The 24,572-nt window shown below is 33.2% G+C and overlaps 3 protein-coding genes across 4 annotated transcripts in view; all 3 read right to left on the bottom strand.

The window, feature by feature from the left end:
- LOC130645101 (utrophin-like) overlaps positions 1–367 on the bottom strand; it is a 52,128-nt gene extending 51,761 nt beyond the window's left edge. Inside the window, exon 1 of the mRNA XM_057450967.1 lies at positions 272–367. The gene's annotated coding sequence lies outside the window, so the exon portion shown is untranslated. The remainder of the gene's footprint in view (positions 1–271) is intronic.
- Positions 368–3,893: 3,526 nt separating this feature from the next.
- Positions 3,894–24,436, bottom strand: LOC130645103 (prickle planar cell polarity protein 3-like). 2 transcript variants are annotated; one of them, XM_057450974.1, is made up of 8 exons: positions 24,228–24,436; positions 23,450–23,526; positions 8,119–8,296; positions 7,369–7,599; positions 7,050–7,265; positions 6,782–6,968; positions 6,219–6,417; positions 3,894–5,337 (listed from the first exon to the last, which is right to left on the bottom strand). In XM_057450974.1, exons 1-8 carry the CDS (start codon positions 24,375–24,377, stop codon positions 4,851–4,853), a joined length of 1,725 nt encoding a protein of 574 aa, XP_057306957.1. In that variant the 5' UTR covers positions 24,378–24,436; the 3' UTR covers positions 3,894–4,850. The 2 variants fall into 2 exon arrangements, with proteins under 2 accessions (XP_057306957.1, XP_057306956.1); XM_057450973.1 differs by lacking the exons at positions 23,450–23,526; positions 24,228–24,436 and adding an exon at positions 9,192–9,535.
- The window catches only part of LOC130645111 (uncharacterized), a 28,931-nt gene continuing 13,696 nt past the window's right edge, over positions 9,338–24,572 (bottom strand). Inside the window, exon 2 of the mRNA XM_057450987.1 lies at positions 9,338–18,566. Coding sequence (XP_057306970.1) covers positions 16,567–17,436 — 870 coding nt within the window. The 5' untranslated portion in view covers positions 17,437–18,566 and the 3' untranslated portion in view covers positions 9,338–16,566. The remainder of the gene's footprint in view (positions 18,567–24,572) is intronic.

Raw genomic sequence — 24,572 nt, 5'->3', positions numbered from 1 at the left:
GAGCGCTGACCCTAATTGAGTTTGCGTGGCTCAAAAAGAGCATTAAATACTCCAGGACTCCCCATCCATGGCCCCGCCTGGAAATAATAGACAGGGTATATCCCTCGATACTTGTGAGGCTAGCCATGTAAAATATGCACATCTATCAGCTAGCTATACTAGCTAACAAGATAACAAATTATTTTAAATTATATTTCTTGTTTTATCTAGTATGAATAATAAATCGATGTTTTGGACAGAGAATATTAAAAAAAACAAAGGATAGAAATACCTCGCTGCACACGTTTTCAACTCAACTATTTTTTTAGAGGTCGACTGATGTTCACACTTCCATCATGGGTTTGTTTTGAAAATTATCTGCCATGATTGTTTCCGGCAATATCACGTGCGAGAAATCTCCCTTCTCCTGGGTGTTTAAGTTTTTTAAAAAAATATTTCTCCAGAGAATTCGGCCAGATCGCCGCAAAAAGTGTAGAAAAGTTTTTTGTTTACCTCGATTCTCTAACTATTTTAACTACTTTGTTTACAATGAAGCAACACCCGACTGACGTTTTTGCGGGTAATTTTTTCGTGTAAGTTCTGTAAATCCTTGTTTGTCGATATATTCAACAACGTCGTTTCCAGGACCCCTTTTCGTCGTTTTTCTCATATGAACAAAAAGGAGATCTAATCTATCTTAAGAAATTGGATATTCAATGCCCGCAAGAATTCAACAGGGACGTAAATCGCTGGGGAAAGCAGGGGGCGACTGTTCTACCCAAAAATACCACACATGATTTATTGTTTTATTTTCGTCTTAGGTAAGAAGAACTGCCTTTCAATATAATATCTAATCCCAAAGTAAAAAATATTCGAAAACAAAAATATAGTGGTGTGGCATACTAAATTACCAACTGTTAAAGACGCTGGACACGATCGATCAATGTAAAAGTAAGAAAACTAAAAAACAACGCCCTATTTTATGGGGTGGAATGTATAGTAATGAATGCGCTCTAGATCCGCCTATTTCAATGTCTTTTTGATCATGGAACTTTCTTTCTGCTGACACAAACACCGGGTTTTAAAAATGGAGGAGGTAATCTTGGGTATGGAGGTAAAAACGTTTAAAAATGAAAACGGAAAAAAGCATTGTTACTTCGGAAATAAGTACGTAAGAAGGCCCCTGGTCCTTATTACCGCGCCCCACTATCTATAGGAATGTTTTTTATTATTTTGTTAACGGGTTTGAGCATGCTTTTTAATAGAGGGCTCGAAAGTTAAACCAAGATACCTCTGGAATCTCATTCCCAGGGCTTCTTTTTTACTTTCTGATTTGCATCAGCACGTATATCAGAAAGCGAAAAGGAAAGCTCTGGAGACAAGATTGGGTACGTCAGTTCGTTTTTGTTGGAAGGAGAGTTTTTATGTAAATATTTTTGTTGTTATTTTTAGGGTATTTATGATTGTAACCTGGAAGCACTCGACGATATTAAAGAACTCGTAAATAAAAAGAAGGAAGAGTGCTCAGCTTCCTTGAATCCTTTCTTTGTTAAAGTTGAAAAACTGGTCGAAAGTTATCATCGAAAACGGCGGCAAGAACTTCAAAGCAAACCTACTCAAAACAGTTTTGATTTTTTTAAAATGTAATGAGATCTTGTTGATAAATAAAAAATATTACAGAAAATTTGAAAGTCGTTGTAGCTTTTTTCGATGCCACCTTTCAAAAATATGGTGTTTTAGGCATTAAAATCTTTATTCTTAAGAAATATCCTCGTTCCAAGGGTCTCTTACCTAGTGTGTAGTTATTACGGATCCCAAAATTCTCTGGAACAACATTCCCTCCGCTTAACCATATATTTATCGGTCGGTTATCGGTTGTTCCTAGATTGCAATCCGAAGATTTCTTTATTCATTTATTCAAATTTGGCTCTCCGTATTATAAAATGTTAATTACTCAACTCTTACGGTAGTTGGGAACACGATCTCTAGTCCTAATATTGCGTTTTATCCAACCTTGAACCCTGGGTTTCTTACATTGAGTCACGTTGGGGTAAAATGCCCTGGGAACAAGGCTGTCATGGTTATTCATCCGATATTGTGGAGGATTCAAAAAAAAATTGGGATTATGGCCCTGTCACATGTTTTTGTCAACTTTTAACTTGTGTCTCGCTCGCAAAGCTTTATCTTATTCCACAATAGTTTTTTAAGTATTTACCCCATTTACCACAATGTTTCGAGAATCATTCGGCTGATTTTGCCAAAGTACCATATCTCTTATTGAGGGACAGAGATGCGGCTTTTTACTCCGCTCCTTGGTTGGCCGAATTGTTTCTCTTTTAAATTGTGCAAAATTATACAAAATAAAATAAAAAATGTATCGTTTAAATAAATAAATTTATTCTAAACAAAATGTTATCGGATTATCACTACTTTGTCAAATGTAACCACGAAATGTATGTACACAGGATTTTTTTAATAAAACCAATGTAGTACTTAGATTCCTTTAAATTTAAAAAGGATTATTATTAAGTCCAAGGTTTGTGATAACATTCTAACTTACTTTTAACTCGGTAAACGTTTTATCATCCTTCAACAAACAGAACATAAATAAAAAACATTATGTTGTAAATCAACCTCGTACTCAAACTGTTCAGTTATGTCACTTGATAAATGCACATGCAAGGGTCTAGAAACTAAGTGCGCGGTTGCTTTTTATTTATAAATATTGAATGTGAACACAATCGTTAAGTACATTCATTACTACAAACATAATATTTCGCGACCATGAGGGTGTTCTGGCTTATAATTTCAATTTTTCTAGTACTTAACCCTTTCATGAATTGCAGAAGGATAGAGAGCGAGATATATAGAGATGCATTGCAACGTTGGCATGCCGACGAACAGGCAAAAAAGGTAATTGCGTTGGGCGGAATTTACAAAATTAATTGATTTAGTAATTTCATTGTAATTTCATGAAAATATGATAAATGCAGTTGAAATTTTGTTAAGCAGTAAGTACTCTGAAAAAAGTCATGTCGGGCTTTAGAAGCATTCAAATCTTACTTACGACAATTTATTAAGAACTTTTTTTGTCCATTGCCTGTTGTATAACACTTAAAACCCTGATCAACATAATGTATAGGATCGTGTTATTCGGACGAACGGCTAAGGAGGTTTAATATTTTTTGATGACCGAAACATGTAAGTTAGCTGTTGTTTCAAGGTATCTAGTCCATCCAAATGGTAAATAAAAGTAGTTTTAACCACTAACCTAAACCTAATTTTATATCTTTCAGATATTGGAGGCAGATGAATTTGATGTCGCGAAATTGTACGAATGCTTAAAAACTTGTGATGGTTCGGCGTCGTATTATATACCACATTGTTACGCGAACTGTAAACGAATTTACGTTCCCAATGTCAACTAGATGTGAACTTCTGATCAAAAATCAAATATTATAATCTACGAATTTGTACTTTATAGTTTATTGCATTTAAAATATACTGCTCCACAAAATCAATATTCGCGCCACTACAAAAATATGCTTTTATTCATATAATTACATCCTCTTGGATATGCTTCGCTTGTTCACTGAGTAAAAATTTTTTGAGAAGGAAGCCCTTTCTCCGGACCAAATTTTGACTAAAATGGCACTCTCTGTAGGGACTTAGATGGTTGCAGAGTTGTCCCAGCGTTTTTTGACCAATTACCCAAATTCGTTAATTAAGTAAGTTTTAAAAAACGTATGTAGTTTTAATAAACCTCCTTATTCCCAGATCTTGTCGCTTGATGTCAGAATTACTATCGCTTACTTCGCCATCGCCTTAATATCGAAAAGATGAGAATCCCTGGGAAAGAGGTTGTCTAGTGTAAATAAATTGGAGGGGGGGTGGGGTGGCAATACTACGTAAAATGAAAGATAGTGTTGGTTTATATCAAAACTTATTTACATAAAGTGTCATATTATAATGAAAGCATTGTATAAATTACATATTGAAATGACCGTCCTGATACGCCTTTGAAAGCTTTGAAACGACTTTGAGACGTAATTGATTGACGCAATACAAATTAGGAAATCTGTTGGGAGAAAAGAAGATGTATTTTGAGTTTAACAGTAAAAAAATAAAGGACAGCGTTAAGGGGTACGATTCGTCTTTCTAATGCTGGGTCATGCGGGTGATTTACAAATATTACTGTTAAACCACTCTAGTCAAACACCTAAAATATGATCCTTATAAAGATTAAACGCCAGTTAAAGCTAGCTTGTAAAAATACGTAATTTGGGATTTATATTAAAAATTTCTTGACGAAACAACCAGTGGAAGTTTACAAAATTCTTCTCCTTGTACTACTTTTGGTATAGCGTAATGTGATCCACTTCAACGAATGAGAACAGATCTATTTTACATAGTGCAATTGACACGATATGCGATAAAAATACTAATACAAAATTATAAACTAAAACATCTAAAAAAGTAGAAATTTCCTAATTACAAACCTGCACGTTCCTATCACGTCATCTACGGAAGATAGTGCAAAAATAAGGGAACACGTATTACATGAAAAAAATGTGCGTTAAAAATCATTTAAATTTGTACGAAAAAAGTGCGAATCTAAATATACATGTACTAGGTTAGAAACATGGAACAAGGTGATTTATAACGAATACTGGTTAACGCGCCACAAAAACTGAGGCGTGAGAGAGTTAAAAACTTGCTTTGCCCTAATTTGTTTTCCTCGCCAGCACGTGTTTTTCTTGTGTCCATGTCGCATGATTATTCGAATTCAACATTCGAATCCAACTGTACATTCCTACACGTTTTGTTTTCGGTATAAATCCATATTTAACCTGATCATTCAATACCTTTCTCTATGAGCATTTTTCGCAAATCAGTTTTATTTTTCCATTCTCTTGCGCGAATGACTGCTGTACGAGAATTTCTTTGCAGTTTTCACATCGGAAGCAATCTTTATGCCAGTTGTCAGTATCAACTGTGTAGAATTCGCCATTTACGATGTAATCGCCACACGCTGAGCACACTTTCGCGTACATATCTTTATAGCAAGGAGTACAGTAACGCTTGCCGTCTTTTTGCTGGAAAGCTTGATTAGCAATCGATGTGTTGCAGTTTTCACAAGCGAAACAATTGCGATGATAAAATGCTCCACCGCAGGCCACCCCACCCTCCCGTAGGATTTCTTTACATTTCTCACAACGCTTCGCAAAATTTGCATCGAAGCAAGGACAGCAGACCTGTTGCCCTTCATGATGGATGAAGCGTTTTGATGTGATTGGATCCTTGCAAACGTCGCAAACGAAGCAAGAGTCGTGCCAGTATTCACCTTTCAACTCCAATCTGAAAGTGAACGCGAACGTTTAAAACACTCCATTCAAAGCATATCGACTTTGAGAGAGCCACGAGATAAGAAATACGGCATTGAAATTATTTATTGATACAGTTGAATCTCTCAAAGAAGACACCATCAGTGCAAAAAAAATTTCTGCTTTATAGAGATGTCCGCTTTTTTTTAAAACATATACTGTTAGGCAGAATCTTGACAAAAAAAAAAGTTTTTTTAATAAATAAAAAATAGATAATGAAAGATTTACTTCTCTTTTGGTCGACGACTTTTGAATGGGCAAAAAAAAATATACATTAAGTTTTCATAATGTAAATGAAAGTTGTAAACTTTTTTAAATAAAAAATTGTAAAACTATTGACTTTACCTAAGAGTTTATCTAAGATTTATCCATTCGAAGCTCTATTGCCCGCCAGTTAAACCCTTCCGCTGTAGACGGTGCCCGCTTTACTGTATTAACTGTATTATGACAGGGTAATCAGTCATTTTGCCAAATTAAATTTTTAAACTTAAATACTTTTTCCTGTTTTTGAACACTATTAATTTGATGACTATTAAGTCCTTAAAATTATAAATTCTATAGATTTTCTGCCCTTCAAGCGAAATAAGCACGCTATGACGTTGATTAGGGTTTTCGTGTGTTTAAACTAACAGAAAATGCACAAGAAGTTTTTTAGAAAAGCCAGTTTTAAATATATATCCACAATAAACATAATATGAACATACTCTACGCCTGACTGTTCTAAGTATTTTTTGCACAAGCATATCCCAGCTCGACTTTTTACTTGCTTATGAATTAAACATGAACTTTTTCATAACAAAAATGCATGCTATACAAATCGAGTCACAAATTTTTATATCACTTTATTCGTTTTACCTTTTAGCGCCAGGTTCGAATCCCTTGCCACATTTACCGCACCTTTTGTCGTCTGTTTTTTGATAGCAATCAGAACAAAGAAACTTGTCGTCCTTGATGACAAAACTTGTACCGCTGAGTCGACAATTACAAAGATTGCAGATCAAACAATGATCATGCCAATGTTCGTCATCGTAAATTACGTCCTCTTCATCAACACCTAAAAACAAAAAATCAAATCAATGACTTCATGATACAAACAAAACTTGTTCGACATTCCCTTTTCTTATTTGTTAAAATTGCAAAAGCTATCGACAAATCTTTTCACGCACAAGACGACAGGTATCTTGAAACATTTGCGTACATATCTCTACACGTAAGGTCGCGGAGTGGTGAAGTTCCAAAAAAACATAATGGCTGTTAAATTAGGATTTTTTAGGGAAATCGTGAGTGTAAAAAACGCAATTACAACCAATTTTGAACGGTCATGCAAAACGCTTTATTCTCACAATTTTACTGCTTTAAAAGGACGAGGCTGGAGAATCTGAAAACAAAGCAAAAAAGAGAACATTTGCCTCGCTTACCTATGGTTTTATGACACATGTGGCAGATACTAGCGTACTTGTTATCATAACAAGATATACAAATAGGCAAGCCTTGATCAACCAGATGTTGCTCTCCGCTTAACTCTCTCTCGCATTGACAGCACACAAAGTGTTGCGAGTGGTAAGATTTTTCGTCAGTGCGGATGTACTCGCCACCAAAAATGAGCTGAAAAGAGAATAGAGGGTCAATATTTTCTTCCAGAAACGTTACACAACAATATATCAGAATTTCTCCCGCCATACTTACCTCGTCACACATACAACATCTTGGTTTGATCTGCTCCGCGTGATGACGTAAGCAAAAGATTTGCCCATCACGAAAGCAGTAAATCAAATCAGCCAGCATTTCTTCACAAGTCGCGCATGAGAAACAAGACGGATGCCAGACGGCAGAATCTCCCAGCTTGACGGCGTTTACGCACACGTCACCGGCATTGATAGATCTTCGACAGCTTGAACATTTCTACAGAGTTATAAAAAAAGGATACATAACCACAATTCTTTTTTTTAACCTTAACAAAGGTTATCTGTGCGAGGCCGCGGAGAAAAGAACTCTAAACTCATACGTGGTAATCCGTAGATCGCATAACTTTAGCTGTCGCCATTTCTGCATCTCGCTCGCGTTTGAACGCGTCTAACAAGTACTTTTCTTTCGATGAGAGCGTGGTAATATTTTCGAAGTTGGAATCTTGAAGAGGAATTTGTCGCATGAGTTGTTTATTGTGGTATTTAATTCCGTCATGATTTTTAAAGCTAGGTACTTTGTCAGGGTGAAGACTACACATAAACGCTTCAACCTGAAAAATACACATAAAGACATTTTTTAAATACACATAAAGACATTTTGTGGTATTACATGGTATATATAATGGCATTTTCCATTTTGTTGGCAGTAAAGTAATATAAAGTCTGTAAAATAATACATAACAGTAAAATCAAAAGTTTCTTTTGGCGAGGAAGCAAAACAACACAAGGGACTGTATTTGGTAAAATGCTATAATAAATAGCCTTAAGAAGGTAATTCATTTTTTGTTGCTTTACCTGACTATTATATTATATTGCAAAAATTTGGTGTTTCTGTGCAGAATTTAAGAAAATAGATACATAGCTATTCACCAGATAAATTAATTTAAAAGCAATGTATGTGTTTATGTAGAATAAAAAAAGACGGAAAAGTTATTGCCTCTACGATATAGTACTTAAAACATTAATAAGATCATGTCCGTCTGATAAAGAAGATATTACGGAGATTTTTTTATCATTTTATCGACATATCGCACAGCGATTAGTCAGAGAAACACGACAATAACACATACCAAATCATCATCAATACCAGGTGGAACCCACAGATATTCATCACTGTCTGGCTCCTCAGTTGTGATATTCTCATTCATGTCGTGGAGGCTAAGTCGGTTCATTTTATAATCATTAATGATGTCAGACAGTGCAACTTCATGCTCATCTCGATCACAGCTGCAGTTTGTACACGTTTTCCTAAATGCAAACAAAAAAATAAGAGCAAGGGCCACTTATTCGTGACCTAAGAGAATTTTGAGTTTTATTTTCTTGATTTCTCCCTGGCTAATCTTGACACAGGTAATTTTCCACGATTGCTTGTAATGTGACTCTGTAGAGAAACGACTTCGTTTCCTTCTCGTGTCTTCTCAATATAAAATTAAACATGGTTTTTTTTTTAATTTACAACACTGTAAAAGGTTTGGAGAAGTTTTTAAAAAATCCATAGGCAGTTAAAACAGAAAGCTAGAATTACAGCACTTCTCCGCATGTCTTCTACTTATATACTTCATGTTTCACGAAAGTTTATACACAGACGATGAAAACAAGGATTGTGGCGTTGTTTCTACTTAAGACAATAAGACAATGTAACATCTAAAAATAGTACAAAACAAACATCTAACGGAATATATATTTTATCATACTAAAATCATCGACTTATAAGGCAAAACAGTGTCACATTGACAGTAGAAAACTATGGAGAGATTTGAAATAATAACCACAAGCCTGTTGTAGCACGTACAAATATGCGTCTCTAATCAACTACATTTCCACTCAATAACAAGGAGGTGGAACAGCCATAAAAAATACTGCAATTCAAAAGGCTAATCTGCTGTATTATGTTATTTTGTTATTCTAAACAGCACAAAATAATGTCAAAATCTTCCTCTCAAAATTAAAAAAAAATTGCTGAAAATATAATTTTCATTCTATAAAGTAAAAAAAAATAGATAAACAGCAAATAGTATAATTATTTGATAAATGAAATACTAAAGAACAAAAAGAAAATCACACGCTTTAAAAATTAGCTTTTAAGAAAGCTAATATTTACACATATATACAAAAAGAATTCTACAAACCAATTTTTTTTTACCTTGTACAAGCACCACTACCACTGTTTTCAGATGTGCTACTTATGCTACTTGCACTAGAATCAGACCGACTGCTTCTAGGTGGTTTAGGTGGAGCTTTGCGTCGGCTGCCTCCCCTCTTATTAAAAGTAACGGGTCCATTTTGCGGCATAGTATTTACAATGTGCTTTTCTGTACTGTTGGTTGTATTCATAATTACAGATTCTGGCGGAATAGTAACAATTTCAAAATATCCATCCTCTGGTATTTTATAAACATCTATATGGTTGCTTGAGCTGCAAGCATTTGGAAAGATATCAGTTACAAACATGTCAGCCATCTTTCTGCTCCTCTTATATATTTTCATGATGAAGCAAACAGAATTAGACAACCCCTTTTTTCATGTAATAAAGTGAATAGTGTAGTGAATAGTCTATTAACCCACCAAAACTTTTCACACCAATCTTATCTTTTTCTTTCTGATAAGACACTGATTTATCGAACTATCCTCTATGTAATAACTATGAAATATATAATAAACTCATCTTTCTATTTACACAGTAATATATCAAAAACATGACCTCATTAATGCCTATTGTTACAACCTAATTCTCATTAATTAGCAACCAGTTGGAAACATTTCTCCTTTTAATGACAACTAACCGTATCCATGCCAACTTGTTATGACAAATTGCTAACTAATAAACTCACAAATTATCGATACTTCCTGTACTCCTTTTATCAACTGGTTTTGTTTGCTCATTTTGTCCCGCCTTTTATTTCTAACTAACGTAAACAAACTATTAACTAGAACAATGCCATTAACTAAAACTAATATGGACGATTAACAAAACCCAGAACTACATATAATACTCAATGCTTAATTCGAATCTATAACATAACCAATTGAACCAATTGACCCAGAAAATAAACAGGACTCCTGGTATAATAATTCCACTGTAAGTCACTCAAAATCAATGGGTAAAAGACAAAAGTCAAAAACCACAAATATTTAACCACATATAACACTTTCCATAACCTTAGAAAACTTAATTTCCAACCAGAATATACAGTTATTTTTTTATAACCTTATGAAGCAAGTAAAATCTGGCTTCTTTTATTTGCACAAACTGTGAACGGTAAACAAATTTCTCAGTTAGCTTAAATAACTCGCCCACTCCACAGAAATATTTCACAACTAGATCAATGTCATATGAAATGAGACGTGTTTGTATGAGAAACTTTATCCTGATAAGTATTTGAACAAATAGCTTCAGAATTACAAGAAAACACATGGATGGAGTGCTAATCAGTGGTGTCATACTTCCTATTCTTTTATAATTTTGTGATAAAAAAATAAAATAACTATTACACTTTTAAATATTCATTTAATATATATATAGAAAAAAAGAAGTTATTGTTTACATAACCACAGTACAAACCGACAAGAAGATGTGAAGTAAAGGCAGAAATATTTAACCTAACTTTAACTTAAATAATTAGTCTTTAAATTTTATAATTTAAATATATGTATTTTTAACTTTGAAAAGTATTTTCTCATTAAAAAGTTTTTGACTTCAATTCCTGCTGTGTTTCAAAATTCTTACGCACATATACACATGAAAAATGAAAATAAATGGAAAATTAGGGGGTGGTGAAATGGCTTCACAATATGCTATAAAGTTTTCTGTGATGTTTACAGCCTGGCACACACCTGATAGTAAATGTGTGATAGTAACAACTCAAACTTATTGGAAAGCATATAGAAATATGTGTCTCCAACCATAAATATTAAAATCAAAACACATAAAGGTTAAATTACGCAGTATTTTGTTACGAAACTATTTCATTTGTACGATGGTTAATCATCACCTTGTTTTATTCCAACCTATAGAGATTTGACCATATGTAAAGCCTAAATTGTGCATTTCCATATCGTAACTAGGTATACAAACTATTTAGATAAAAGTATTTGTGTGTAAGTTTGTGCATGCGTGACGTAATGTGCTCTTGACTGAACTGTTGACTGAGCAAACTACTGCCATTTTAAGATTCCAAGTTATTCAATTCAACTCAAAAAAAAGTATAACAACACATATTCAGCTTTTTTTTATTTTGCACTCTTCCATAAATAAAGTTTTCAGTAAAACTTTTACTACAACTAAAGTGATGGTAAAATATTTTATCTTTTCAGAGTGAAAATGTAAATAGTAGTTTGATTCTTTGGAACTTTGCGTTTCATAGTTACGTAAGTCCACACCATCTAAATTTTTGTTAAGACTATATAGCAAAGCAATTATGCCCTGATTGATTGATCTGCTGGTTGTAACTGCAATTAATAAAAACAAGTTATAACAACACCTACATCTAATGCACTTTAGCTGTAGTAATCAGTATATTTTTAATGTAATAAATGTTTTTGTTTATATTTTCTGTTTGGTACTATGTATAGAGAAGTCTAACGCATTAAAAACTAATTTTTAAGTTTCTGGACATTACATATTACAATCATCGAAAAAATTACTAAAATAAGGAAGCAAGTTATAAGATCATGATTTTTAAGTCTTTCTCTGGCAAAAAAGTAAAATATACGTTGTGAGGTTGTGATTTTTGTATTTACAAGACTTTTTCACAAATTGGGAAAAACAAATCCTGTCTGATGACCTTCTCTTTAAAAAACCTTCAATAAAACTTGATGCGAATTTGTGTGCATTTTGTAAGAAATTATTTACTATGAGTTTCTAGCAATTAAAGTCAATATTATATCTCAATTATAAGATAACAAGATGAACAACAACATCAAGCTATCAGTGTACCTGCATATAGTATGCTTATAAAACTACTTTTTTGAACTAATTTAAAATAAAATCCATTAAACTCGGTACACGTCAGTGGTTTATGTGAGTTCAAATGTACTTAATAGGTTGCTTTTAACTTAAAACCATAGTGCATACATCACAGAAGTCAAAATTTGTGACATAAACTTACATTAAACCACAAAACAGTTAAACTCAAATATTAAAAAATTTTGCTCTTTCGAGTTTTAAGCTTAAAGACACTGACCATGCCTCAAGTGATTCAATGAAAGAGAAGTTAAAAAATTGCAAAACAACAACAGATGATGCTCAACACTTTATCATTCTCATCATCATCATTCTCAGCTTAACGTCCATTTTCATGCTAGCATGGTGTTGGACGGGGTAAATTAATGGCCCAGTTCAACACCCCCTTCACTGCCCAACATATCACCTAAGTAACAGAAGTTCTCAACTATCTCTACAGAGCCGCTGTTGTACATCATTGAAGCTGGAAATACTTCATTCTCTATAATCTCACCTTTGCAACGCTTGCATACAAACTGAATGTCAGCTCTTAACCTTCCACCAATACTACTGCACTTCTTATGTACCCAATGCTTGCAAGTCTGACAAAAAATTGAGTTACTACCAACCCCTTTCCACAAGGCCACTTTCCAATTACAAGGTCACACTTGGCTGCAATGCTACTAATCATGACTTTAGACTTTGCTGTGTTCACCCTTAGCCCTTTCTCTTCTAGTCCTTTCTTCCACTTCTCAAACTTTTCAACTAACTCTGCTATGAGAACCAAATCATTTGCATACAATAACTCCCATGGACAACCTGTTCTGAACTTCATCGACAGCGCTTCTAAGACTAGAACAAACTTGCATGCATCAAAGATTTACCTGCAACACTTGATTTTGTAAAAGAAATGGTTGAAAGATTGGAGAGCTTGTTCTTGCTGGCTGAAAATTGGCCTAACCCAAAACTAGGTTTTTGCTCTATTTTGCTCTAAATATTCAGCTGGTGTAAAGTCACCGAAAGGTATACACTTAACATTAGCATTAATATTTCTTATAAAACTTCTATTTTGCATATGTGTTTTTTTAACTGACTAAAAACACTTTTATTGAACTTATAGTGTGCAATCTATAAGTTGCAATTTGATTTTAAACTCAGTTACAATTATACCTGTTAACCTTCCATAAATTCCTGGTGCAAACTAAGCAACAAGACTTTTGCTTCTGCTATAAATATCCAAAAATAGCCTTTCTATATTAGGCCGGAATAGAAGTTAATGTTAGGAAAAATGGCAACATAAATGAACTTTAATTAGAAAAATTGATTGTTCTACTTTAAATAACAACAGCATATCTGCACACCAAATCTTCGCAACTAATCAACAACCTTTAACTAAATATGTCAAAAAACCCAAAACAATATTTTAAAGCTAAACACATGGTTCATCATTAACATAAATAACACAGGAGAACCTAGATGGCTGACAAGTAGACCTGATATCTTTCACAAAAGTTTTAGTAAAACACTTTTTAAAACAAACCTAACTGCTTCTTTGAAAAGAACATTTTATAGCTTTGTATATAATTTGCTCATAAGAAACAGGTATTTTTTACACACAACATAAATAAATCAACACAGACACCACTATGTGCATTCACTCTACATTCAAATTATTCTTTAGCATTGTTACCAATCAGTTGAAAACTTCTTCAAAGGTGTGCAAATGAATAATAGATGATTTGAAAAGCATACTGGCTAATATTAATTATGTATTTGAGTTTATACTTAGCAAAGACAAACTTCGATTATAATTCTATGAAAAGACAACACTGAAAACCAGCAAAGTAAATAATAAAATTTGGCTATAATTAAATTTTAAATGTTCTTTCTGAAACCAAAAACCTTTTTTTAGCAAGACTACAGTTTAAACATAAACAGATTACTTCTTAAGCAATTAATGTTTCATTTATAACTATGCTTGTTTATGAAAACACAAAGAGCATAGTGTTTTTATGGTGTGAATTTATTCATGCAAAAAAACGTAAAAGTGATAAGAATAGGAGATTCTTATAATAAGCAAATATTTCTTTAAAGCATGCTTCACACTTTCCTCAAACACATGCTCTTTCACCCATAACAAAAAAAATGAAATACAAAGAAATAATAAACAGTAAACCTTTTCTATTGGTAACATGTGGTGTACCATTTTCTATTTTCTTTCCTTAGCAAAAAAAAGAATGACTTAAGACGAAAAAACAGTTGGTATCTTTTGGTAATAATACTTAAACAAAGAGAGATTTTTATTAATTTTGCTTTGGCATGGCCTCATACACCTAAAAATTCATACACTTCCTCCATTTATGTTTTTAACATGACCCTTTCCCTTATAATAAACATACTTTTTTAACCTTTTCTTAGCTATTTAGCAGCATAACCTGAATCTAATGTGTTTAGCCACTTATTTAGGAGTCAAAATTCAACCTTTGAACAAGCACATCTTTCCGGCCTTGTGATATCAAGTTACAGAATGTACTAAGAGTCATAGTAAACCTAAATTTACATATCTGCTTACCCCACACTTCGAGACATAATAAGTAACTTTATGCATGTAAAGAGGCTGTTCTTTACAGGGGTTAGTAGTAGTAGGGTTGATCCTAGCAATCTAAAAGAATATGATAACTGAAAATGAGGCCATACATCAAATAAAAGGAGAAAATTCTGACTTGTGTTCAATTGTTCAAATAATTGTATGTTGTTTTACTTGTCCCTTTGTTTGTGGAAAAAAGATTGTTCTATAGGTTAGGCTTTGTTGGGTGAGAATGCTTGGCATAAGTCTATAAGGGCTCTTGTAGGTAGGCTTAAGAAGGCAAGTAAAAAACAAAAAGCATTTTGTGCTTGTGAAGTACTAAAGAAAGCTAATGACATTTTTGAAAACACACTACAATAAAATGGATTGTCCTCATTTGTTTAGGTTTAATTTATTAAGGTTCGTCTAAGAGATAATTGTTCATATTGTCTGGGTATTTCTCTCTTAAAATGTAAAATTTATCATTGTTCATTCATGTAGATATTTTAAGGTTACTGTAAAGGAAAAAACTCACTTGATGAGTAGTCTCAGAAAAACCCTTATAATTTATCAATACTTTTATATTTTTTTTATGTTTTTTTGTTTCTGAATGCTTGATGAAAGACTTTTTTGATGATGCTATTTTTGTGAGATGGTAATTTTCCAAAAAGAAAATATAATGAAATAAACACACACCAATTTTTTTTCACCATACGTTTTAAAATGGCTTCTTTTTTAATGGCTTCTTTTTTCGTCGCAGACTTCTCGTTTTTCACACCATTATATTCAGCATAAATTAAATTCAAAAAGGTTCCCGATTTTTTTCTTCTAATAATGTCGTTATGAAATTATAATCATTCAAAAAAATGCATATTTTTTCTTTCTGTCGTCATAATTCGCTAATTTGGGAACCTTTATGCTGAATATGTGTGCACGCGCTCAGAATCATTAATAGACAGAAGTCAGGTTTACAAAAGACAGCTCATATGCATATTCTTTAACTTTGATTTTTTTGATAATGTTTATGTGTTAAATTTTGGAAGTTAGTTAATAAAATGGATAAACAAATTTCCTTAACCTTTGCTAGCATTACTATTACCAGATGTATAATAAACAATATTTGATATTTATAAGGCTGAGCCAAAATACTATTTTATAAAATCTCTCATGAAACGATACTAAATTCTTCCAATCCTATCTTGATGCCTAACAGAGAATATTTCAGACATAAAGACAAAATTCCAAATTTCCTGAAATGATATTATTACATATAAAATATAATTTGAAACTGCTAAATCCTTTTATTTTAGTTTGAAACATCAATTAACGACACAGTCCTCAATTAAAATTGTATGAGCAGCCCTTAAAATTAATGTCGGCATTCAGCACTGCCCACGTAATTGCCGACTTAAAATACAAAGAAACCATAGTTGCGTCGGCGATTTTGTTGTGAAATTATTAAACAACGATAATTTTGATTTTATTTGAGCTACTCCCACTCATTGCAACTACAAAATAATTACATTCGATTTTCAGTAAGTTAAGCCATTATCACTAACTAAAATCACTCAGGCTACAGAAATACTGTGGTACCATTCGATTCGTAATAATAGTCTAAAAAATTGTATATCGTATTAAAAAGAAGTCCAGAATTTCTTTCTCCCACACGACACATCATCATCATCATTCTCGGCTTAACGTCCGTTTTTCATGCTAGCATGGGTTGGATGGGGTATATTAATGACCCTCTTGCAATCTGGTCTAGACTGTGTTAGATCTAAACTCAACTTCCTTTGTATCAAGTCTGTCCTTATAACCTCCTACCAAGTCTTTCTCTGTCTGCCTCTGGGCTTTGCCCCAGGAACTATCAAGTCTCTACAGTTCTTACCCAATTATCCCCCTCCATTTTTTCCAAGTGCCCCAGCCAATTCAATCATCTTATCTGGATAACATCTTTAATTCTACGGATACTTAGCCTGCTTCTTAGCTCATCTGAATTTTTTCTGTCTCTCAGACTGGCGTTACACATCCACCTAACCATTCTCTATCATTCCTTTCTAAACAGTCTAGATCTTCCTGCTTCACTGCCCATGTCTCACTACCGTACAACATAACACTTCTTACACATGCCTCATACAACCTACCTTTTACCTCAATTGACAGGACTCTGCTAGTCAACAAAGGAAGTAACTCTCTAAACTTTTTCCAAGCAGAACCTATCCTGCAAGTAACACTTCTTCCAACACCCCCTTCACTGTCCAACATATCACCTAAGTAACAGAAGTTCTCAACTATCTCTAACGAGCCACTGTTGTACATCATTGAAGCTGGAAATACTTTATTCTCTATAATCTCAGCTTTGCAACACTTGCATGCAAACTGAATGTCAGCTCTTAACCTTCCACTAATACTACTGCACTTCTTATGTACCCAATGCTTGCAAGTCTGACAAAAAAATGAGTTACTACCAACCCTTTTCCTGCAAACTCCACAAGGCCACTTTCCAACTACAAGGTCACACTTGGCTGCAATGCTACTAAAAATGACTTTAGACTTTGCTGTGTTCACCCTTAGCCCTTTCTCTTCTATTCCTTTCTTCCACTTCTTAAACTTTTCAACTAATTCTTCCATCGACTCTGCTTTGAGAACCAAATCATCTGCATATAATAACTCCCATGGACAATTTGTTCTGAACTCCATCAAAAGCGCTTCTAAGACTAGAATAAACAACAAAGGACTAAGTACAGAACCCTGATGTACACCAACATTTACACTAAATTCATCACTAAGTGAATCGTTAATCCTGACACGACTTCTAGCATTGCTGTACAGAGACTGTACCATCGTAATTAGCCACTCATCCACACCTAATTTTCTCATAGCCCAGCAGGCAATAAGTCAGCCCGGCCCTCGGTTTTTGGTTAGGAGAGATGTTCTGCAAAGACTCTAACAATTGAGTCTACTGTACAGTTTTGCTTCATGTTAAACTGTGCCGGTGACAAGCATTTTCGAAGCATGTCACCGGCGACTTCTGCGATATACAACCTAATGATGCCCTAACCTAATGAGTTCATCTCGAAACATAAAAAGCCAGTTGGCAGTGAACTATTAACCTAACTAATCAACAACAGTGCTATTGAAAAGGCAAATCATTAATGGCATTGGTTTATCAAATGTATTGCTTCAGCAAGTGCATCGGTTCGAAAAAAAACATTGCAAAATGATAACAACTTCTTGTTTTCAATAAACACATTTTCGCCACTATTAAAAGAGGGATACAAATTTAATTTAATTTCTACTTTTTCTATTGCATAAAATATTAGATTGTTATAAGTTTATATTATATTGTGTTAAGCATTTCATGTTCTGAATCTTTGGTAGAAAGGCGTAACTATAGAGGTTTGAAGTTGGTTGATCAAGTAATGAAAGTTATTGAAAGAGTGATTGATAAGTTACTTAGAGAAAGAATTGATATAGATAAGATGCAATTTGGTTTTGTTCCAGGGTGTGGCACTACAGATGCAATATTTTTACTCAGACAGCTTCAGGAAAATTATTTAGGAAAGAGAAAGAATCTCTATTTTGCCTTTGTAGATTTAGAAAAAGCTTTTGATAGAGTGCCACGTAAAGTTATTTGGTGGGCTATGAGAAAATTAGGTGTGGATGAGTGGCTAGTTACGATGGTACAGTCTATGTACAGCAATGCTAGAAGTTGTGTCAGGATTAACGATTCACTTAGTGATGAATTTAGTGTAAATGTTGGTGTACATCAGGGTTCTGTACTTAGTCCTTTGTTGTTTATTCTAGTCTTAGAAGCGCTGTCGATGGAGTTCAGAACAGGTTGTCCATGGGAGTTATTGTATGCAGATGATCTGGTTCTTATAGCAGAGTCGATGGAAGAATTAGTTAAAAAGTTTGAGAAGTGGAAGAAAGGACTAGAAGAGAAAGGGCTAAAGGTAAACACAGCAAAGTCTAAAGTCATGATTAGTAGCATTGCAGCCAAGTGTGACCTTGTAGTTGGAAAGTGGCCTTGTGGAGTTTGCACGAAAGGGGTTGGTAGTAACTCAATTTTTTGTCAGACTTGCAAGCATTGGGTACATAAGAAGTGCAGTAGTATTAGTGGAAGGTTAAGAGCTGACGTACAGTTTGTATGCAAGCGTTGCAAAAATGAGATTATAGAGAATGAAGTATTTCCAGCTTTAATGATGTACAACAGTGGCTCGTTAGAGATAGTTAAGAACTTCTGTTACTTAGGTGATATGTTGGGCAGTGAAGGGGGTGTTGGTAGAAGTGTTACTTGCAGGATAGGTTCTGCTTGGAAAAAGTTCAGAGAGTTACTTCCTTTGTTGACTAGCAGAGTCCTGTCAATTGAGTTAAAAGGTAGGTTGTATGAGGCCTGTGTAAGAAGTGTTATGTTGTACGGTAGTGAGACATGGGCAGTGAAGCAGGAAGATCTTGACCGTTTAGAAAGGAATGATATGAGAGTGGTTAGGTGGATGTGTAATGCCAGTCTGAGAGACAGAAGGAGTTCAGATGAGCTAAGAAGCAGGCTAAGTCTCTGTAGAATTAAAGATGTTATCCAGATAAGAAGATTGAATTGGCTGGGGCACTTGGAAAGAATGAGGATAAAGAAAGAAGGAGGATAATTGGGTAAGAAAGTGTAGAGACTTGATAGTTCCTGGGGCAAAGCCCAGAGGCAGGCCGAGAAAGACTTGGCAGGAGGTTATAAGGACAGACTTGATAGAGAGGAAGTTGAGTTTAGATCTAACACAGTCTAGATCAGATTGGAAGAGGGACATTAATATACCCCGTCCAACCCATGCTAGCATGGAAAACGGACGTTAAGCCGAGAATGATGATAATAATCAGTAGCTACGTGCTGAAACAATGCTAAACCTTGATTTTTGTTTTCCATTTAACTTAAAGGAGAACTAACAAAAAACGTGCATGTTTTTTGTAATAAAAACATTCTTCACAAAAACAACATACATATGACATAAGTGGCATAATTTTTTTTTTTAAATTTTTTATTTTTTTTTTTTATCCCAATTTGTCCCCCTGAAAACATAATCACATTAACGGTCGCCGTCATTATTAAACAAAAGCCAACTTGATTTAAACATATTTTGTTGATTTGTGATGTCACACGTAAACACAGCTTAACAGGATTTGTACGAGGATGAATGAAGATTCACTCACTTCTCGCCTTCTCACAGTGATTTAAATTCATTGATAGAAAAAATAATTTTAACTTGCATATTTTGTTTCTGACGTAATATTACGCAAACCTAGTTACTTCACAACATCGCTTAGTTTGAGATGAATTATTACGTTGGGACCTTCGGTAAAATTTTCTACATAAATTTATCTTTCAAATGAAAAGGTTAACATCCAAAGAACCTGCATGCTCTAGGGAGAAATTAGACCAGTATCATTTTGATTCTGATTCTGACTCTGAATTATCTTCACTAAGTGAGGATTCATCTTCTGATGAAAGTAATTTCACTCCTGATAATGAAATTTCCACAGAAACTGTTGAGGAAGTAGTACTTGAGGGAAAAGTAGATGGTGGACTTCCAATGTCTGATACAGACAAGAGTCTCAATAAAAACCACCCAGAAGCTGAATTACCTGCCTCCAATAGTATTAAAAAATGATGAGCTCGTATCCAGTAAAGAGCAAAATATTGAAGAAATAGTCTAAGATGTGGTTGCATCTTGCATAATAAACTTGGTGGTGATCTTTCACCGTTTACATTTCTCACCAAGCCAAAAGATCAAAAAAATTTGGATATGACAGTGAAGTGTTTACCCCTGTTGGCAGACCAAGTTTATTTGGCGACACATTTCAATTAGTTGAACAGCATTTTGCATCATATGTCCCTGCTACGGAGAAGAGGGCTAATGCTACCCGCAGACGTATAGTGTGTATGAAACGTGGTGTACGAAAAGAAAGCCGCTATGAATGCCTGTGCTGTGATGTTGGTCTCTCTGTGCAACACCATGTTTTAAAAGATATCATCAATTGAACTTTCTTAGCACTGACACTGTTGTTATTTTATTTGGGACATGTTTACGTACAATGATATGATATGTTATGATACGTACACTTGTATAAAAAAGGTTGGGCTTTATATCAGGGTTGAAAACAATGATTAACATCATAATACTTTCTTTTTACAATTGTTGATACTATCCTCTCAAATTTTTACATAAATGTTGACATAAGACGTCAGAAATTGCAAAGAATTCTCTAAAATTAAGCTGAAGAAATGAAAAATGTGGTTTTGGAGGATGACTTTTAATTACTGGGCTGCTGTTTTGTATTCAAAATGTGTAAAATTGATTATGGTATCTTCATGACACCTTACAAGAGTATATTTATCATTATATTATTACTATTTCTTGAGTTTTTGAGGTTTAAGTTGCCATTGTCAAAAATGTGCTTTTTCGCTAAAATAACCCGAAAAAAAGCATGGATTTTGTTTTAAAAGGTAACGCTTAAGGGGTTAAGGAATTGAACAAAATGCTAATGTAGGTAAAGAAATAAAAACTTGAGACTGTTTCGTTTTGTTTCTATTTTACAAAATCACTTCCAGTACACTTTATTAAGCACAATCCTTTGAAGTTTTGTTTTTAAAACTAGCAAATTAAATGAAGCATCTTTTATCTTTTAAGATCTTTTAATACAAATATAACCCAAGAAAAATTCATAATACAATACATGAATACACATAATAATTATTTTTTTAAATGATAACTCGTGTCTAAAATTTATTTAAAACGTGAAACATTATTTTATTATGTGAAAGATATTTATTTCATAACATGATAAATAAAATTACTCTCAGACAATCACAGTTTATCTGTTTAGAATTTCCCCACTTCGTTCATTCATAGTGCGTTTGCTTACATCCCTGCTGACTTACATCACACAAGTTGGTAATTTACCAAACAAAAAGTCCTTATTAACAACTGTCATGGAGGTGACTGTAGTAATACTTCAACCTTAAATATCTGGAGAACTAAAGTTCACTAATATAAAAAAACTAACACAGTTCATCTTAACCCTATAATAAACATCTTGAGCATAACTTGCTATCAATCGTTAGTTCTCCTTTAGGCATATTTACAAGTTCTTTTTACGTGTATATTGTAACTTTAATTTCTTTTTATATTTTTTGATTCAATAATGGTACTTAAATTTCTTGTTGTTTTTTCCTTGATCACTCATTCCTGGCCAAAAAGCAGGCCATAGCAAAATAATCGTTTTCGGTCATAGATAAAGAGACAACCTTGCCTTTTATGAGCACTGAGGTGGAGTTTACTAAATTACATTTTGAAGAAACAATAAATCAGAGGCAAAACAAAACAACAAAAAGAAATCGTAGGTCGATCTCTTTGCTTTATGGCCACTAATTATGATAATTAATGTCTATCTCATGCTCCTAAGTTTAAATTTTTATACCCAAAATAATGGGTTTTGATGGGTACAACCTAGGGATTTGAAAATGTTAAAAAATTAAATCAAATAAGAAGGGGCAGGCCCTGTTTTATTTTAATAACTTTCATTATGGTCTACCATCAAAGGAAGTCTGATGGTAAACCATAATGTGAAAGCAAACATTTATTTTTAATAATCGCTGCATGTTTTAGATTTTGCTTGTTGTTTTCTTTTAGCGCATGAAAATCTTTTAACTAAAGAAACAATTCCCCACATTTGAGAGTGTATTCAAAATCAATTTTGGTGCTTTGCATTTGACAAAAATAAGCAAACTATGTGTCGACTGTCACCTGAAAACAACAGAAAAATTAGACTTTTACCATGGAGTTAGTGGTTGGAGAATGGTCTTACTCTCTAATTTTTTTTTGTTTATTTTTGGGGTACAAAATTGTTATTTTATTTGAACTTCTTTTTGCAATATGGTTAAATATCACTTGGGCAAAGGTTCTAAGTAAACCATTCCAAATATTTTAAACAGATGGAGATAGGACAAGCTCAAACAATGATTATTGTTGATAAATTAACACAAAAATGTTTCTTTGTTGATAAAAGGGATGCTGTGATTCTTTTCATTGTTGGATAAAAATTTTAATGATGAACAGTTAAGAGCTGTAAGTACTTCTAAACCTGCTAAATCCAACTGTAATTAGATTTGCTATAAAATTGTAAGCTTATTATTAAAAAACACTAGGTTCCTATCACATTTAAAAAGATTGAATGATATTCTATTTTTTGACTTATGCAAATGTTTTTTGCAAACATGCAAGATTTTGAACTGTACAACTTTAGATATCTTGATTTACGTTTGCTGTCTCTGAAAGAATTTAGATGTTTTTTATCTAAAGTCATCAGAAATGTTTAGTAACTAATTGATATGACGTAGAAACCAGCCACATAATTTTAAATTAAGCATAGATAATTTATTCATAAATTTTAATAAAAGATATTAAATTATCCCAGAGTCTATTTTAAAATATTAAATTTTACAAAGTTATGTTTCTTGCAGGCTCAAATGTGTTGCTTTTAGACTGAAAAGACTTTATTAGAAAAGAAAAAAAACATATACTTTTTTACATGACTGTACACAAAATATAAGACATCAGGAAAGAGTTCTTATACAACATTGTGTTCAACAAAAGAACTTCTCAGTTATCTTCTTTGTGTCAATTTAAACATCAAATATTTGTAATTTTTTTTAATAATAGAAAAAACAAACAAATTGGTAAGGCGATCGAATTTTTTAACCAAAAAAGCAGAAAACATGCTGGCATATTACAATTAAATATTATAGTCTGTTTGATCTTGTTCAATATTCACACATGTTTTCAATTTTTTAGAGATCGACATGTTTGTTGATACAACTTTAAACAAAGTTTTTAAAAATAGATACCTCCATTTATGATAACTTAATCCAGAACATTCCTTGCAATTCAGACATGCAGATCCAGGTTTTACAGAGAATGGTGTCTAAAGTAAATAACACAAATAGTAGCTAGATATGTTTTAAACATAAAAGTGCAACATAAAATTATTGGACTCATATATCTGCAAAAGGTCAAAAAGGGTTGCTATTATTGTCTTATTTTTTCATAATTGATATGAATATAATACATTAAAACTTTGAAAAATATATATATATAAAGATAAAAAATAAATACTCAAGTTCATCAGTGTAATTTACTACACTTTAGCTATATATTTTCTGTTTATATATAATTTTTGTCATTTTTTTATTATTATAACCAAAATGTTTTAAAAACATTTTGGTTGTGAAAATTCTGTCGGAGACTGACATAAACCTAAAATATGTATGTAAGAAAGCAGTATATATGACATCTGAAAATGAAAATTGTCAGCATGCTAGATTGAGATGCAATGTCAATTATATTGATGTCTCTGTATTTTTTAAAAAATTCCATACTTGAAAGTAATGTTATTTCTAGAGCTAGGGGAGCAGCTAGCTAGCTAGTAGTTGACTTGACTAGCTTGCCGTGCTACAACTTTTAAGGTCTTCAGCACCTCTATAAAATTAAACAAGAGAGTTAAAAATTACTAGCTAGCTAGATACAAAAGAAAAAAAATATGTGTTCTGTTGAAACGTAAAATATGTTTTTAATAAGTTTTGATCTAAAATATGGTTTTCTATACACTATAATATATAGTCTTACTGTGGCTGGAATAGATTCATCCTGGGGTGCTGTTTTTACAGCTATTGGTCCTACATTTAACGAAGGTGGCTCTGGGAATTCTTCGTCTTCATCACTACTACTAGAAGAATTTTTTCTCCGAGTATTTACGCTGAGCTTCCACTCCGCCATGTTTCTTCGCCAAACCCTCTGTGAAAGCGACTCTCCTTCGTCGTCTGTACCTAATTGGAATGATCAATGGATCAAGTAAGTTAGCGTCATGTGATCATAGACCTGGTTTCTATATAGTTTAGTAGTCAAAATGTTTATTTTGCAATCTGAAATGCAATCTGCTTTTTAAAAAAATTTCAAGATTTTAAAAAATAA

Source organism: Hydractinia symbiolongicarpus, chromosome 5 (assembly GCF_029227915.1).
Source record: "Hydractinia symbiolongicarpus strain clone_291-10 chromosome 5, HSymV2.1, whole genome shotgun sequence".
NCBI lineage: Eukaryota > Metazoa > Cnidaria > Hydrozoa > Anthoathecata > Hydractiniidae > Hydractinia > Hydractinia symbiolongicarpus.
This window is presented reverse-complemented; position numbering and strand designations above follow the sequence as displayed.

What these genes read in the sequence shown, in the direction of transcription:
- LOC130645103 (XM_057450973.1), bottom strand. Translation starts at nt 9,535, where the DNA reads ATGAAAATATATAAGAGGAGCAGAAAGATGGCTGACATGTTTGTAACT. An exon ending in GGTAGTGGTGCTTGTACAAG is followed by an intron (nt 8,297 to 9,191) that starts GTAAAAAAAAAT and finishes GTTTGCATTTAG; the next exon opens with GAAAACGTGTACAAACTGCA. An exon ending in GATGTTGTATGTGTGACGAG is followed by an intron (nt 6,969 to 7,049) that starts GTAAGTATGGCG and finishes TTCTCTTTTCAG; the next exon opens with CTCATTTTTGGTGGCGAGTA.